We start from the raw sequence: 15,591 nt of genomic DNA, 5'->3' as shown, positions 1-15,591 counted from the left end.
AAAGTGACATTTGATCATGACTGGCAGGTAAATGGGATTTCCTATCTTCTCAGCGACATTTATTTGTTGTATGATAATCCTTTATACTGGGTTACACCCAGATTTAGTCAAAGATGATATGCCTGTGAAATAGATGGGATTTAAATTAGAAATAATTAAGTCCTGCTGATATCAGTGGGTCTACAGTAAGCCGAACTATATTTAGATACAATCTACAGATTGGTCTTGAACAAAAGCATGCTTCCCTGATCCAAAAACTAAAACTAGAAGAGAACAATCAGGATTTGAATGTCCTATTTGCTGAAATCATTAGGAACTATAGGAGAATAAATTCAGAACACATCATCTGGATTCAAGGGTCTGTACTGCAGAATCAGGCATTTTAAATATAGCAAGATTATAAAGCTCAGAATAATGCAGCAAAGATAACATTACTGCCTATCAGTTACAAGACTCCCTCTTGTACATGCTTAAATGAAACAAACAGGGTAGGTGTCTAATAATTTCATAGACACTCATGAAGTACTAAGCAGCAATGAGTGCTGTGACATCTCTGTGACCAGAATCTTGACTCTTCATATGGGTAAAGTTGTTTTCCCCTCCAAAAGTAGATTATTCTCTTTATTACTTCAATGAGTCAGACAAAATGCTCTGAAAAATAGACTGGTGGCTAATTTGAAGTGCCATTTCCTCACATCTTCAAACTGATTTTTTGCTGATTTTCCTCCTTCCTAATATGTATTCTGACACACATATAGTATAGAAACATATACTTTTACTTTACCATCTATTTTAGATATTATTATTAATATTTTAAGACTGGACATGTGTTGCCCTCTCTGCATTAAATTAAAAACCCTACAATAACTTGAATTTGTACTAAAAAGTGATGTCATTATGCTTTCAAGGTTACGGCTACTGAGAGCATTTTCAGACAGAAGACACCGTACTCCAGAAATTAAAATGTACTATGCAGCAACCACTATACAGATAAGAAGCACATTCTACACCAAAGGCTCTCATGAAAGACCAGCTTCATTTAGCAGCCTCCACCTCTTCTCAAAATGTCTCAGTTCCAGCTGCTACTGCACAAATAACAAAGTAAGCTTAAGAACTGATATTTGTGTCCATTTTCTTCTTCCCTCCTCTTTTTCTATCATATGTTTTATAAATCTGCAGGGTTTGTTACTGATTGTATATAAGCCACTTCATTAGCTATTCTAACTAAAATTAGGGCAAAAATGCTTTAAGTAGATAAATACCTGAATTTATTTAAACCATTTCATAACTATTTAACATAACTAACATTCCCTATCTAGCTTAAATACAAAGTATTCCATTCTATAACACAGATTCCCAGATGTAATTAATGCAAGACTAAATTTATTTATTTATTTATTTATTTATTTATTTATTTATTTGTTTGTTTGTTTGTTTGTTTGTTTGTTTGTTTGTTTGATTGATTTATACCCCGCCCATCTGGCCTAAAAGGCCACTCAGCAACAAAAACAACACATAGGCCAAAATCCCATGGTGCAGTTATTTCATTGGAAATGGGGTAACTGTGGATAATTAATAAAAGCACATCTGCACTCCTGTTCAAACTATGCCCTGCAATTGGTGTCGTAAGCAATGCAAGCAGGACTCCTTAATTATCCACAATTTGCCATGATTTTTCTTCAACACAACAGGACTTTGGCCATAGCATGGGAAATTTTCAATTAAAAGTCAAACAATTTTTTAAACACCTTAATAAATTAGTAATAAAGCATTTAGAAGTATTTTAGCATTGGTAACATATAAATTTGCAGACTCTTTTCAAAATGATCCTTTAGGGATTTTTACAATCTTGCCTTATGTAAATGAAACAGATACATAGAAGAGTGCACAAGTCTTCTTAAGGATTACACATACAAGCCACTACACAAAAAATGGTAAGTAACACAGGAAAGCATGCTTCTACTTTAACATCAGTTCTTCAAGAGAAACTGAGTCTAACACTGAACTATTTTTGAGACACGGTGGTTCCAGACTAGGCTTTTAAGGTTTTATATGTATTTTTCAACTGTTTGTAGTCTGTCCCAAGATTCCAAAATGTACAGCTACAAGCTTAAAAAATTAAGTAGGCAGTGTTGCAATAATTTATCAAGAGACAAAAGAATGGACACCAAACTGCTCTTACATATACACAGAAAAGACACACTCTCTAGAACATAGGTCGGGGAACAGGGTAAATTACCCCAAATGGCGTAAAAGTGAAAATCCTGGGGGTAATGAGCAGGCTGCTAACCCCTTCCCTCCCTCCCTCCCACCCCCACCGTCTGGAGCCAAAGCTTTAATTGTAAACCACCTCGCCCTGTTACTTCCTCCATTGCAGCAGGGCACTTCTAAATGCTCGGTTCTGTTAGAGAGATCGGAGAGATAAACCTAATTGGTTACAGGTGGGGATTAGCACGGGCAATCAGCCAATCCGGGGTTTCTGAATGACTGCTTCCTCCGGAAATGACTGCAAACAAGCAGGAGGAGGGAAAGGAGCAAGCAAGGGAAGGAGGGAAGAAAGAGAGGTGCAAGAGGCTGAGGACTTCATCAGGCTTAATTACATGTATGTAATTGTAGAAAATGGAGGGAGAAAACGGAGGGAGTGTGTGTACGTGTCCGTGTCCGTGTGTGTGTGTGTGTGTCTGAGAGAGAGAGAAAGAGAGAGAGAGAGAGAGAGACTGACTCAAAACTGAAAAATGAACAGGCAGTCAAGCAAAAGAGAAACTGAATTAAGGCGTGGGGAGGAAAGGGTGGCTTTTTAAGGTGCTGTCTAGGTTTATCATTGCTTTCCTTCCAAGAAACAGGCATCTTTTAATTTTGTGGCTGCATTCACCATTTGCAGTGATCGTGGAGCCCAAGAACGTCAAATCTGTCACTGCCTCCATTTCTTCCCCTTCTATTTCCCAGGAGGTGATGGGACCAGTGGCCATGATCTTTGTTTTTTTGATGTTGAGCTTCAGACCATTTTTTGCACTCTCCTCTTTCACCCTCATTAAGAGGTTCTTTAATTCCTTCTCACTTTCTGCCATCAGAGTGGTATCATCTGCATATCGGAGGTTGTTGATATTTTTTCTGGCAATCTTAATTACGGCTTGGACTTCCTCTAGTCTGGCCTTTCACATGATGTATTCTGCATTTAAATTAAATAAGCAGGGGGACAATATACAGCCTTGTCATACTCCTTTCCCAATTTTGAAACAATCAGTTGCTCCATATCCAGTTCTAACTGTTGCTTCCTGTCCCATGTCTAGGTTTCTCAGGAGATAGGTAAGGTGGTCAGGCACTCCCATTTCTTTAAGGACTTGTCATAGTTTGCTGTGGTCCACACAGTCAAAGGCTTTTGCATAGTCAATGAAGGAGAAGTAGATGTTTTTCTGGAACTCTCGGGCTTTCTCCATAATCCAGTGCATGTTAGCAATTTGGTCTCTAGTTCTCTGCCGCTTAGAAATCCAGCTTGTACTTCTGGGAGTTCTTGGTCCACGTACTGCTGAAGCCTGCCTTGTAGGATTTTGAGCATAACCTTGCTAGCATGTGAAATGAGTGGAATTGTATGGTAGTTGGAGCATTCTTTGGCACTTCCCTTCTTTGGGATTGGTATGTAGACTGATCTTTTCCAGTCCTCTGGCCACTGCTGAGTTTTCCATGGATGATGATTTAAAAAAGCACACTGGTCCTTTGATATTGGCTGTCTCTAGCAAGCATGTCATTGCTAGATCCACTCTGGCAGCCACCTCTGCGCGCTAGCAAAAAATTAATGCAAATTGCTAAGCACATTGGACACCTTACTACTCCCTATACCACACCATGGCTGGAGTGCAATGTGTTCCAGCAAAAATAGTGCACATCTTTATCAAATTTGGTGCATCCTGCTAGTTCGGTACACAGCCTGTGTAGATTCAATAATATTTTTAATTCAAATAGTGTATGATTTCCTTCCTTTCGAATCAAGGGGGTAATATCGGCGTATATAAATTTTTTGCGGGGTAAAAGGTAAAAAAGTTCCCTGACCCCTGCTCTAGAAAAACCAGGCAAGGCTACATCCGAACATACATAAAACACACGAACGTATTAGCAGATGACCTCTTTTTCCAGCTTCCCTTTTTTTTCCCAAACTGATCTCATATTCCCTCTGCACTGTTACTCATTTGGCCTAAACCCAATTTCTTGTGCAGTCTTTTCTGTTACTCTTCTCCTGTCCCAGTGTTTGGTGGTCTTCTTTTTCCCCTCTACCCAATAATCAACCTAGCATTCACAAAGAAATGTTTTGTTAAAAAATGAATAGATTTAATGACATATGAGATTTTATAGAATATGTTTTTGTGAAAGGGAAAGGTCAGGCATTAGCATAAAAAACGTGGCAAATTTGGAATGAATAATTAAATTGATTTATCTCAAAAGGTCCTGGTGGGGAACACTGAATGCTGGCAATTAGGATAATTATTTATAAGAGGTATTATTTGTACCAGTTAGGATATTGTTATGTTTGTTGTTATTAATGTTATTTTCTTTTGTACTTTTATATTTTTCTTTTAGAATTAAAAAAAGAATAAAGTAAATGAAATCATCCTCAAAAACAGATTCAAAGCAAAAAGGCACAATAGCTTTATTCTGTATTATTGTAACTTGTAAACCATCCAGAGTGACGTGGGTAGCCAGATGGGTAGTATAAAATTCAAATAAATAAATACATATATAAATATAATTCCCAGTAGCTTGTCCTTCTTCATCGTGGTCTCTGTGAAATCATACACTGGGTGATTGACAAGCCCACTTACCGGACAGAGGAATACCACAACGTCATGAAATAACCACTCTACCAAATACCATGTTCCACTTGGCAGGGGCATCGAGTCTATAATGTCTAATAAATGTAAATGGTTGTGACTAGTGGCAGCTTTACAGATGTCCAGGATTTGCATGCCTCAAAATAAATGCTATGGATGCTACCAGTTCTTGTGGAATGTCCCTTCGACATAGATGGGAGCAGTTTATTTGCCAATTTATAACAGAGGATAACAGTGTTTACAACCCATTTAGACAGTGTCTGGGAGAAAAGATGCTGCCTCTTCACTGAACTCTGGTAGCTTACAAATAATCTGTTTGATTGTCTGAAGCCAGTAGTGTGAGAAATAGAGAAAGCTAAGGCTCTACAAATTTTATTTAATTATTTAAAATATTCTTACACCACCTTTCTCCTTAAAAGGAACCAATGTACATCCAACATGGTAAGGGGTTTCTCCAAATCTGAGACTGGAGATGGAAAATGTAGGAAGGACTAAGGGTTTGTTCAGGTGAAAATATGATACAACCTTAGGGAGGAATGTGAGATCTGGGACCAAAGTTACTTTGTCTTTAGAAAATTGAAGAAAGAGAAGATCAGAAACTAAGGCACTCAGTCTCGAGATTGGGAATGGGTATCCATTGAATCTGAGGTGCAGGAACTGTAGTCCCCACATCAAGAGGTGGTTTTCTGGGGAGATAAAGTTCTCACCACCAAGTGTTGCAACAAGCATCGATTGTGATGTCTGCTAGATTGTTTCTGTTCTGACAGGTACAGATCTGATAGTCTGGATCATTTTGGCTTTGGATCCAGACATGAGCATGACCAAAGATCTAGTTCATTTTGGCTTTGGATCTGGAAAGCGTGACAATGTTGGTGATTCACTTTGGGAACCAAGTGTTCATGTGTAGGAGAAAAGGTTTTAGCTTTTGGAGCTTTATTTCAAGCAGAGTTCAGATCTTCACATGGGACTGCAGAGTGATGTAGCAAGATACAACCCTGGGTCTAAATTCATGGGTAAGACTCCTTGTTTAGCAAATAAGTGGTTTCAGTGGTCCTATAGTAAAAACCTTGTTTGGAGATGATGAGTCTCAATGAAAGGGACAACAACGATGTCCCAGAGCAGGAACGAGAAGGGTTTCTAGTCCAATAGCCAGATGTTGAGAGCATCCCGAATTGGTCTCACGAGATGCAATGATGCTTAGTCACCATGGCAGTATGATGGTAGAAGGGGGACAGATAAGGCTACTCTATGCTAGGGTAGTAATAAGGCATAGTGAAAAATCCTGGAGGATTCTGTGCGTCCTGGACTAGAACCCAGTAGTAGAAGTGTCAGCCTTCATGCTGTGAAACCCTGTATCTCCCTGTTGAAAGGGATGATCGTGAGAATGCATGGGATCAATCCCAAGAAGGGCATTCTTGAACTGGATTCAGGGCACCAGTAATTGCTAAAAGTTTACCAAGAGTTTTCTTAGCAAGCTGGCCCCATTCCAGTGAGTAGGAAGGGAAAGTAGGTTGTCGGTCTTAAGATGTTTCTGATTCCAAAGCCAAATTAGGACAGACCTGCAACAGAAAAATGCTTGGAGATGATGGCTGAAGAGATGACTAAAGCTTTGGTTTTTTGGACTTAGCCTTGTTAAGCTAACTAGGCTGATGGGAATTGGTATGTTTTTGTTTCTTGGAAGGTCAAGCCAATCTTGAGGCCCTCAATATTGGTTGGCCTCAGTGTCGAGGGAGATGGTAATGGATGAGCCAGTCTGAATATCCTCAATCCCTAGGGTGATTTCACAGCCTCAACCGGTAAGCACCAATTCCACCAGTTGCAGCTTATATGCCAGTAGCTGTTCCAGTGAAGCTCTGGAACAAAAGAGCTCCATAGGAGAGCCTTTTGAGACCTTAAGTACTCATGTAGGGTCTACTGACTTAGAAACTGCCAGTGCAACTACTGGTGAAACTATAGGCATAGCCCTGTTAGGGTCCCCCGACTTCGGAACTGTCAGTGATGCCTTGAATGGGTACAGAGTACAGACTGGAGGATTTTTCACCAAAAAATATGAACAAAGGTGCTTTTGGTGGTTTTTAAGAGCAACTGCTGTAAATCTCTTACCAAATTGGCATTGTTGGGGTTGATATCATTTCCCCAAACAGAACAAACATTTGGTGTAACAGTCCAATACAAGTGATTTTGTTTTTGCACACCATGCACAGTTTAAGCAGGCCTGAAGAGGCCATAAACAGCTGGGAAAAGTGAGGGAGCAAACAGTAATTGTTTCCCTAGGTATGAAGAAGAGGACTGGAAGAACAAAGGAGAAGGACAAAGGGATTACAAACTAATAAACAGATTCTTTAAGGCAGGAAAAATGGTAAGGCTCTGAGAACAATTCAAAGATGAAAAATTTGAACAATTCAGCTGACAAAAAGCAACTGAAAAATGTTCCAGAGGCAGGGAACATGTGCAGTGGTGAGTGGGCATGGCTGAAGACTGATCTCTAGAAGAGCCTAGAAGGTTTCAAGACATTGGCGCAGGCACACAATACAGTCAACCCTCGACTTACAAACTTAATCCGTTCTGGAAGGAAGTTTGTAAGTCAAAAAGTTCATAAGTTGAATCAGCATTTCCCATAGGAATGCACTGAAAACCAATTACAGTAATCCATTCCGTCTGTTTTTGGTTCTTAGGTCAAGGGGCGGTTTGTAACTCGAATCATTAGTTCCCATAGGAACTAATACAAAGCCGGTTAATCCGTTCCTACCACTAGGGGCAGAATTTTTTTCATTTTTTTCCTTTTAGCCTAAGATGACTTCGGTTTTAAAAAAGGAAAGAAAAGAGGGAGGGAAGGAGGGAACAAACACCTTTTCAACAGAACACCTTGAAAAACACCTTTTTAGCCAAGACAATCATCTTCTGGGAAAAACTAAGCACCTTTCAGACAACAGATCACCTTGAAAAGCACCTTTTCAATCAAGACAAGCCAATACAAGCACCTTTTGGGGGAAAGGGGGGCAGCAAAGGAGGGAGGGAACACCTTTTAAAAATCCAAAAATCAAAAATTTTAAAAAAGCCAAAAAATAAAAATACTGTACCAGGCAATACCAGGCAATCTGAAGACTGTCTCCAAATCCACTCTCAAAAATCTGGGAAGAGCGAGGAAGCAGACAGGCACCCTCTTCACTGGCCAACGGTTACCGTAACTGAAAGTTCAAATTTCGCGCTTTCCCCACCTCCCACACATTTTTTTCAGTTTGTAACTCGAATCTAAGTTTGCAAGTCGAGTCAATATTTTTCTATCAGAGCAGTTTGTAAGTTGAAATGTTTGTATATAGGGCCGTTCGTAATCCGAGGGTTAACTGTATAAGCCAGTATGTTGTTTCACAGAGACCACAATGAAGAATTCTGCAAATTCCCCAGACACTATGGCTGGATCAAGCTGCAATCCCATGTTGTAATTTTTTAAAATCTTACTGGTATCTATACAACATTGCATGTTTATACCTCTTACCATTTCAGAGATCTAAATATTTTCATTAAAGGATATAACTTCCCAAGTTGTATCCCCAAGCCAACATGGTAAGCTGATAAATATTCCATCCAGCTACTTAAGCTCAAACCTCATATTATCTGTCCAAAATTTCACATATCTAGTTCTTATCATTTTTGAAACCTTTCAAAACAAACAAAAAACACACAATCTTCCTGGTATGTTTTTAAAATAAATCTGAAGGAAATCTCTGTCACTACAATCTATTGTGATTGACTTTGGCTATTAAAGATCTTGGGCAGATATCTTTCCAAGCACTGCTACTTAAGATACTTTCTACTGGAGATGTCAGTGACTGAATTCAAGACCCCTTTGCACACAAGATGTATGCTGTACCACAGACTAGAATTTGTAGAGGTCATTTTTTAAATATAGAAATTTTCCCAGTCAGTAGCTACGCTGGCACAGAAATTCTGGCAACAAAAGTCCAAATTCTATTGCCCCTCCTTTTTTCTTTTTTTCTCTTTTTGCTGTCTTCCCCAGATATAGCAAACAATACTTCACCAAAGTGCTATGCATTTACCATATCATTTTTGTTTTCCATAAAAATGCTGAGTTTCTTCAGAAATGACACCACAAGTATCAGCAGTTCAAAGTTATCCCGGTCCAGAGCTTTCACCAGCATATGGACAATATTCTTGTTCCTCATCTTCAGCTCAGTACGGGTATCCTCCGCAAGATTCAGCAGCAGATAAAGGGCAACTGGCACATTAGGAAGAGAGAAAAAAAACCACTGAGAAATCAAAAACACTATGTTCATCCATTACCAAGCACACAAAATATTCCCAAATTGTTTTGGACACCACAAGCTTTTTCTATATACCGTATTTTTCGCACCATAAGACGCACTTCCCCCCCACAAAACAGGGGGGGTGGAAAGTCTGTGCGTCTTATGGAGCGAAGAAAACAGATTATATTTTCCTGTTTTCTTCTCCTAAAAAATTGGTGTGTCTTATGGAAAGGTGCGTCTTATGGAGCGAAAAATACGGTACATTCCAATGGAATGGGATCTAGAGAATTATGCGTCCAGTTTGCTTCCTGACTGGTTTCAACAAAAACTGGTAGCAAGCCACAGCACAGCTTTCTAGATTTTTCATTTTCAGTGAGGAGGCAATGTACTATTTTCTGAGGCAAATTCAGAAACTTACATCAGTTACAAAAATAAAAGTAGATAAATAGCTCTTTCCCTACTTTAATCCAATATCACCTTCTTTAGTTTTGCCCCACAACTTATCAACATCAACTCTCCCTTAATGGAAACACTGATGTGTCAATATGAAATGGCAGCTCAAGACATCTGCTCTGGTTGCCCAGAGGAGTGGGACTCCCTGGAGGTTTCCGGAAACAAAGTGATTTCCAGAGGCAAAGCAAGGCCTTTTTGTTGGGTCGAAGTTTAGCTGGCAGTAACCAATCCAGCAAAACGTTAACATGACTGCTAGACTATTCTATGCTGTGATTATTGAAGCTTTTGAAACAAATGAAATAGTTATATCCCATCTTTGCAAAAATAAGTTCTGGAAAATATTTAGGAGCATTCAAATTATAAATCAGTAAGTTAGCTAAAATAAAAATCTCTTTTTAAAGCTACATTATCATGTAAAATTTATGCAGTTCAATGAAATTAATGAAGAGAACAAACTGAAATCAACAATATAAAAGCAATCACAAATGGAAAAAAGCACTCAAATATGTTCTGCTTCATTGCTCTGTTGTCATATTTCTCCAAACTTCAGGAAAATTCTACATTTTTACCTTGCTGTGTAATAGCATCCAACCCTATTTAGGGGAATGCTGGGGATTCCAGGACATTTTTTCTGATATCAATATTACTACTGCTGCTATCATTCACCACTCCTCCTCCCCCCTGCCCCTCTTTGACATTATAAACTCCTAAAGGATATCATGTATCACTGTCCTAAGCAACAAAGATACAGTGGTGCCTCGACTTACGAACGTCCCTACTTACGACCATTTCGAGTTACTACAAGCTCCGACCATAAAATTTTGCTTCTACTTGCGATCAGAACTTTCACTTATGAACAGAAAAAGGCGGGGGGGGGGGGAGGCAGGAAATTCAAATTTCTAACTATCGATGGCAACGAGGCTACTTCTTCGTAGCTCTTTCGCCCCAGCAGTTAAGAGAGTGTGCATCGTTGTCAGAGGCTTGGGACTGCCTACTTCTGCTTCTAAGCGTGTGTGTGTGTGTGTGTGTGTGTGTGTGTGTGTTTGTTTGCAGGGAGGCTTCAGGCTGCCTTGTAAGGTAAGGTTTTCTGCTTTTTAATAACTGTTCAGGATGTTTTTGCAGCGTGGTTTTGAGCTGGGGGGGTTATGTTTCTGTGCTGTGATGGGTCTTGGGGGTTTGTTTGGTTGGTTTTTCCCCCATTTCCGATGGGTCTTGGTTGCTTTTGGGGGGGGTTTCCCCATATCTGATGGGTCTTGGGGGTTTGTTTGTTTTTGGTTCCCCTCATTTCCGATGGGTCTCGGGGGGTTGCTGGCTTTTTGGGGGTTCCCCATTTCCGATGAGTCTTGTGGGATTTGGTTGCTTCTGGGGTTTTTTCCCCATTTCCGATGGATTTTGGGGGGTTTGTTTTTTGGTTCCCCCAATTTCTGAAGGGTCTGGGGGGTTGGTTGCTTTTTGGGGGGGTTCCCCATTTTTGATGGGTCCTGCGTGCTTCCCCTGCTTTTTTCTTTTGTTTTCTCGGCATTTCCGACCTGCCCCCTTTGGTCTCTGTGCATTTCCAATCTGCTCCGTTTGTTTTCTGTGCATTTCCAATGGGTCTTGCACACTTGATTGCTTCCCCCCCTTCAGCAGGAAGGGATTAATCGTGTTTCCAATAAGTCTTGCAGTGATTTTTTTGGTGATTTTTTTTCTTCAGCCGGAACGGATTAATTGCATTTCAACGCATTCCTTTGGGAAATGGTGCTTCAACCTACGACCATTTCGAGTTACATCCATCTTCTGGAATGGATTATGGTTGTAAATTGAGGCACCACTGTACACTAATAAAACTGCAGCAAACAATAATAAAATGTAAGAACCCAGCTTAAAAGTAGAAGCACTACTCCAGGGTTGGGGGCAAGACCATCTGGAACAATCGCCTGAAATGGACTCTGCTTGTATGCCTCCTTCTAGTTTCTAGAATCCTTCCTACAGGGCACCCAGTGGCAGTGACTTTGTGAAGGAGAGAGAAAGGCCAGTTGGGGCCGTCTCCTGAGGGGGGTGTTTATCTTCCTGCTGACTGACATTTACATCTAGCATCATATTTTTCTAAACTTCTATCTAATCAATATAGTGGTGCCTCGCAAGACGAAAGTAATTTGTTCCGTGAGTAGCGATGTCTTGCAAAATGTTTGTCTTGTGGAAAGCGATTTCCTATAGGAATGCATTGCAATGCACTCCTATGGGAACCTCGCAAGACGAATGAAGTATTTTCGTCTTTCGGGGGGAAATCGTCTTGCGAAGCATGGCCATAGAAGAAGCCGTCTTGCGAGTCACCAACACGATCGCAAAAACCATTTGTCTTGGGGGGGGGTTTCGTCCCAAGAGCCATTCGTCTTGTGAGGCACCACTGTGTTTTCATTTCCAACCTGACTCTCAAATAATCTGCTAAAATGCATTCTTCTGATAATCACTATCATGACTGGCATAAAGCATGGTGCTACAATCTTGGCTCTCTGCAGACAAGTGCCCTATGTAATCTGAAAGTAGGGGTCTTCTTTTAACAGAAAGCTATCTATTTATTTTTTTTAAGTTCCAAAACCAAGACAAGCACCATTAATTCAAGAATTCTGTGCAACACCAATACCTCCACTGTTCATATACTGAACGAGAATATGTACATTCCTTTCTATCAATTTCCATTAAAAACTGGGGTGGCGGGGGAACTGTTCCTTATAGCTATATCTTGGGAAATAGGAGTCTGGTACCTCGAAGCAGCTGTTCTTGCTTGACAACCAGCCCCTGGTACTTCTTAAAGGTTTTCTCATATTCTTTTTTCAGAGTTTGGTTATCAGGATCTTCATCAAGTGGATTTATAGAGTTAAGTAGCAAAGTCAACGCAGCAAAAAAAATGCAAAAAACAACACTTGTCCACATTTTTGCTCACATTAAACTACAGCAGTTAGTCTTTAAGATGCCACTTTATTTTTAACTTTTTTGTTATTTTTGCCTGGTGAAAACAAAACACTATTTAACCATAATAGATTTATATATAAAAGGGATGTGGTGGCACTGCGGGTTAAACCGCAGAAGCCTCTGTGCTACAAGGTCAGAAGACCAGCAGTCGTAAGATTGAATCCACATGATGGAGTGAGCTCCAGTAGCTTGTCCCAGCTTCTGCCAACTTAGCAGTTCAAAAGCAAATAAAAATGCAAGTAGATAAATAGGTACTACCACGATGGAAAGATAACAGCATTCTGTGTCTAGTCGTGCTGGCCACGTGACCACAGAAACTGTCTACGGACAAATGCTGGCTCTACGACTTGGAAACGGGGATGAGCACCTCCCTCTAGAGTCAGACACAACTGGACTAAATCTCAAGGGGAACCTTTACCTTTACCTAGATGTATATCAGTAATGCCCAGAGTAGACTTTGGTCTAGATGGGCAGGGTATAAATTTAATAAATAAATAAATAAATAAGTTGTCTCCACAAGGAGGAGTAGCCCAATACAATTACAAAGCCAAAAGGGCAATATCTACTGATAGGAGCAACCTTTCAGTAAGCACACCCCCACCTTTACAGAAGAAAACTGTTATTTTTTAAAGAGAAAACCACAAAGGTTGATAGAAGGTCCAGCCAGAAAAACCTGAAGGGGATCATGCAAGCTATGGACCTAGATTGCTGTTAGCATTGATGACTAGGGGCAGAAACGTTATTCTGAAAAGGAGCAAACCTGACTGGAACAGGAGCACTCTATGCTGAAGTTTCACTATTCTGTAACTAACAAAGCTAAGGTGAAGCGTACAAAGTTCAAAATGAAAGGATATCAGCTTTCTTCTTCTTGGTGAGTTCTTCCTGCCAGAGCTCATGCCTCTTCAGCTCATGATCAATTATATTCATGCAGAGAGCTCCAATTTTGTAATGTGTGATGAGTCCATGAAACTGAGAAAAGCTATATTAAATAAAATACCAGTGTGAAAAATCCCAATCTGGCTGACTAGCTTTAAACCAAAATAATTGCCACTATTCACTTGGATTGCACTGATCGGGGGCAAGGGGCAATATGCTGCCTGTGGGCAATATGTGCAGTACTCACTACCCTAGGATCTCCCACCCCCACTTTTTGTTTTGTTCTGTTCTGTTTTTACTCAACGTGTTGCCCCTTTTGTCACTTTGTGCTCTGTAGAGAATATGGGGCAATTCTTCCATGAGAGGCCTCAGGCACCCCAAGAAGTCCCAGACTTCCCATGATTTTCTTAAATTATATTTCTCTGGCCAGCAAAAAGCACATGGGGGCTTTTTCAGTTAAAATGCTCTTTTTAGTTGAAAATATTTTCAGTTATCAAAATCACTGCAGTGATCCTCACAGAACTACTCCTTCAAATGTTTAATACTAGTAATAAATAAATAAATAATATTCAAAACAGCCCTTGTAGTTTCCTTCCCCAGAAAGTATGGTTCTCAGGCTGCGAGCCAATCTGCTAAATTCCACTGAAGTCATCCATTTATTTCCTGAATGATTTACATGGCTTAATTACAACAAGGTTCTGCTGTATCTTTACTATATTGTAACTTCCACATTGAAAAAATACTAACATTTCAAAATACAGCCATATACCTAATAAATTATCAGACATACCTAGAGAAGCAGAAGAAAATGTAAATTATGTTAGTAGCAAGTTCAACACTTTGTTTCCAGTCCTCTCGTAGAACTCTGGCCAATGCCCCTAGTGCAGTTTCTAAAGAAGTAGGAGAAAGTATGATCAAGCAGTGGATAACAGTTTCGTTTGGCTAATTTCGTTAGGTCTAAGCAAAAGAAAGTGCACCTAATGCATTGTTAACACTTTTTAAATGAAAGAACAAGAAACTCAAGTTTCTAACCATACTGAATGATTTACATTAACAGGAACATTAATTTTTGTATAATCCAAGTTTGCAATCTGGTTAGAAGTCCCCTGTTCTTCTGTAAAGCATATACATTTTTATTTGCAGGGCTATATTAAGGAACTCTTCTGAACAAATGCGCAGATTCTAGTAACAAGATTCATTGGAAAGTTACCAAGGTCACTAAATTCTCTTAAAAACCAAAATGAAAGAAGAACCCAATTTAAAGAAACTCAGAATACCGATAAGCAGGATCCCATAGCAGGCAATCCCAATAAAAGGAATTTCAAAAAAAGGTGGGAATTTCCAAAAAAAAGGGGGGGGAGGGAATTCTAAAGACATAACAAAAAACAATTCCAAGAAGGAAAAAAGGTAGAAGAGAAGCCACAAAAAGCACAGAGGACCTGAAAACTAAAAAGGACACATATAAAAAGTGGAATTCCAGGCCAAAAAGAAAGAGTACTGAAAAATAGCAAAAAAGGGCAGGGATGGAATTTGGAAGACAAAAGCTGAGAATGAGATGAAGATAGCAAGAGACACTAAAAGCAACAAGAAACCATTCTTCAGGTATGAGCACAGCAATAGACAGAGATAAATCATGGCTCAGTTACTTAGTGAGGATAGAAAAATGATAACAGATGACAAAGAAAAAACAAAACTGCTCAATTCAAACTTTAGCAGTCTTCGTCCAAAAACAAGACTATGATTGTCCTGGAAAATGTGAAATAGATGTCATGGGACAGGATTTCAGCCTGAGAGTGATAGTCAGTTAAGGAATATCTTATTACTTTGAATGACCAGATCTGCAGGGCCCAATGAACTGCATCCAAGAGTACTGAAGGAACATGTCAAGGAATTCTCAGAATCACTGTTTACCATTGTCTTGAAATCATAGAGGATGGGGGAAGTGCCCATTTCTTGGAGGACAGATAATCTTGTCCCTTTCTTCAAAAACGGCAAAAAGGAGGAATCTGGGAACTACAGACCAGTCAGCCAGACATTAATCTCAGGGAAAATTCAATAACAGATTATAAAATGGTCACCTTGTATGTATCTTGAATCTAGTAATAACTAGAAGCCAACACAGATTTTTTAAGAAAAATTCCTGCCAACTAATCTTATCTTATTTTTTGATTGGGTAATATCCCTGGTTGATAGAGGGAATGCAGACTTAAGCAAAGCTTTTG

The 15,591-nt window shown here is 39.6% G+C and overlaps 1 protein-coding gene across 4 annotated transcripts in view; it reads right to left on the bottom strand.

The window, feature by feature from the left end:
• The window catches only part of KIFAP3 (kinesin associated protein 3), a 308,839-nt gene that overhangs the window by 98,778 nt on the left and 194,470 nt on the right, over positions 1–15,591 (bottom strand). For all 4 annotated transcript variants that reach the window (XM_072998260.2, XM_072998262.2, XM_078392439.1 and 1 more), the window contains 4 exons: positions 14,160–14,259; positions 13,348–13,472; positions 12,286–12,384; positions 8,882–9,060 (listed from right to left, as the gene is read on the bottom strand). In XM_072998260.2, the coding sequence (XP_072854361.1) occupies positions 8,882–9,060; positions 12,286–12,384; positions 13,348–13,472; positions 14,160–14,259 (503 nt within the window). The remainder of the gene's footprint in view (positions 1–8,881; positions 9,061–12,285; positions 12,385–13,347; positions 13,473–14,159; positions 14,260–15,591) is intronic.

This window comes from Pogona vitticeps, chromosome 4 (assembly GCF_051106095.1).
Source record: "Pogona vitticeps strain Pit_001003342236 chromosome 4, PviZW2.1, whole genome shotgun sequence".
NCBI lineage: Eukaryota > Metazoa > Chordata > Lepidosauria > Squamata > Agamidae > Pogona > Pogona vitticeps.
Note: the sequence above shows the minus strand (reverse complement) of the source record. Positions and strands in the feature narration are given on the sequence as shown.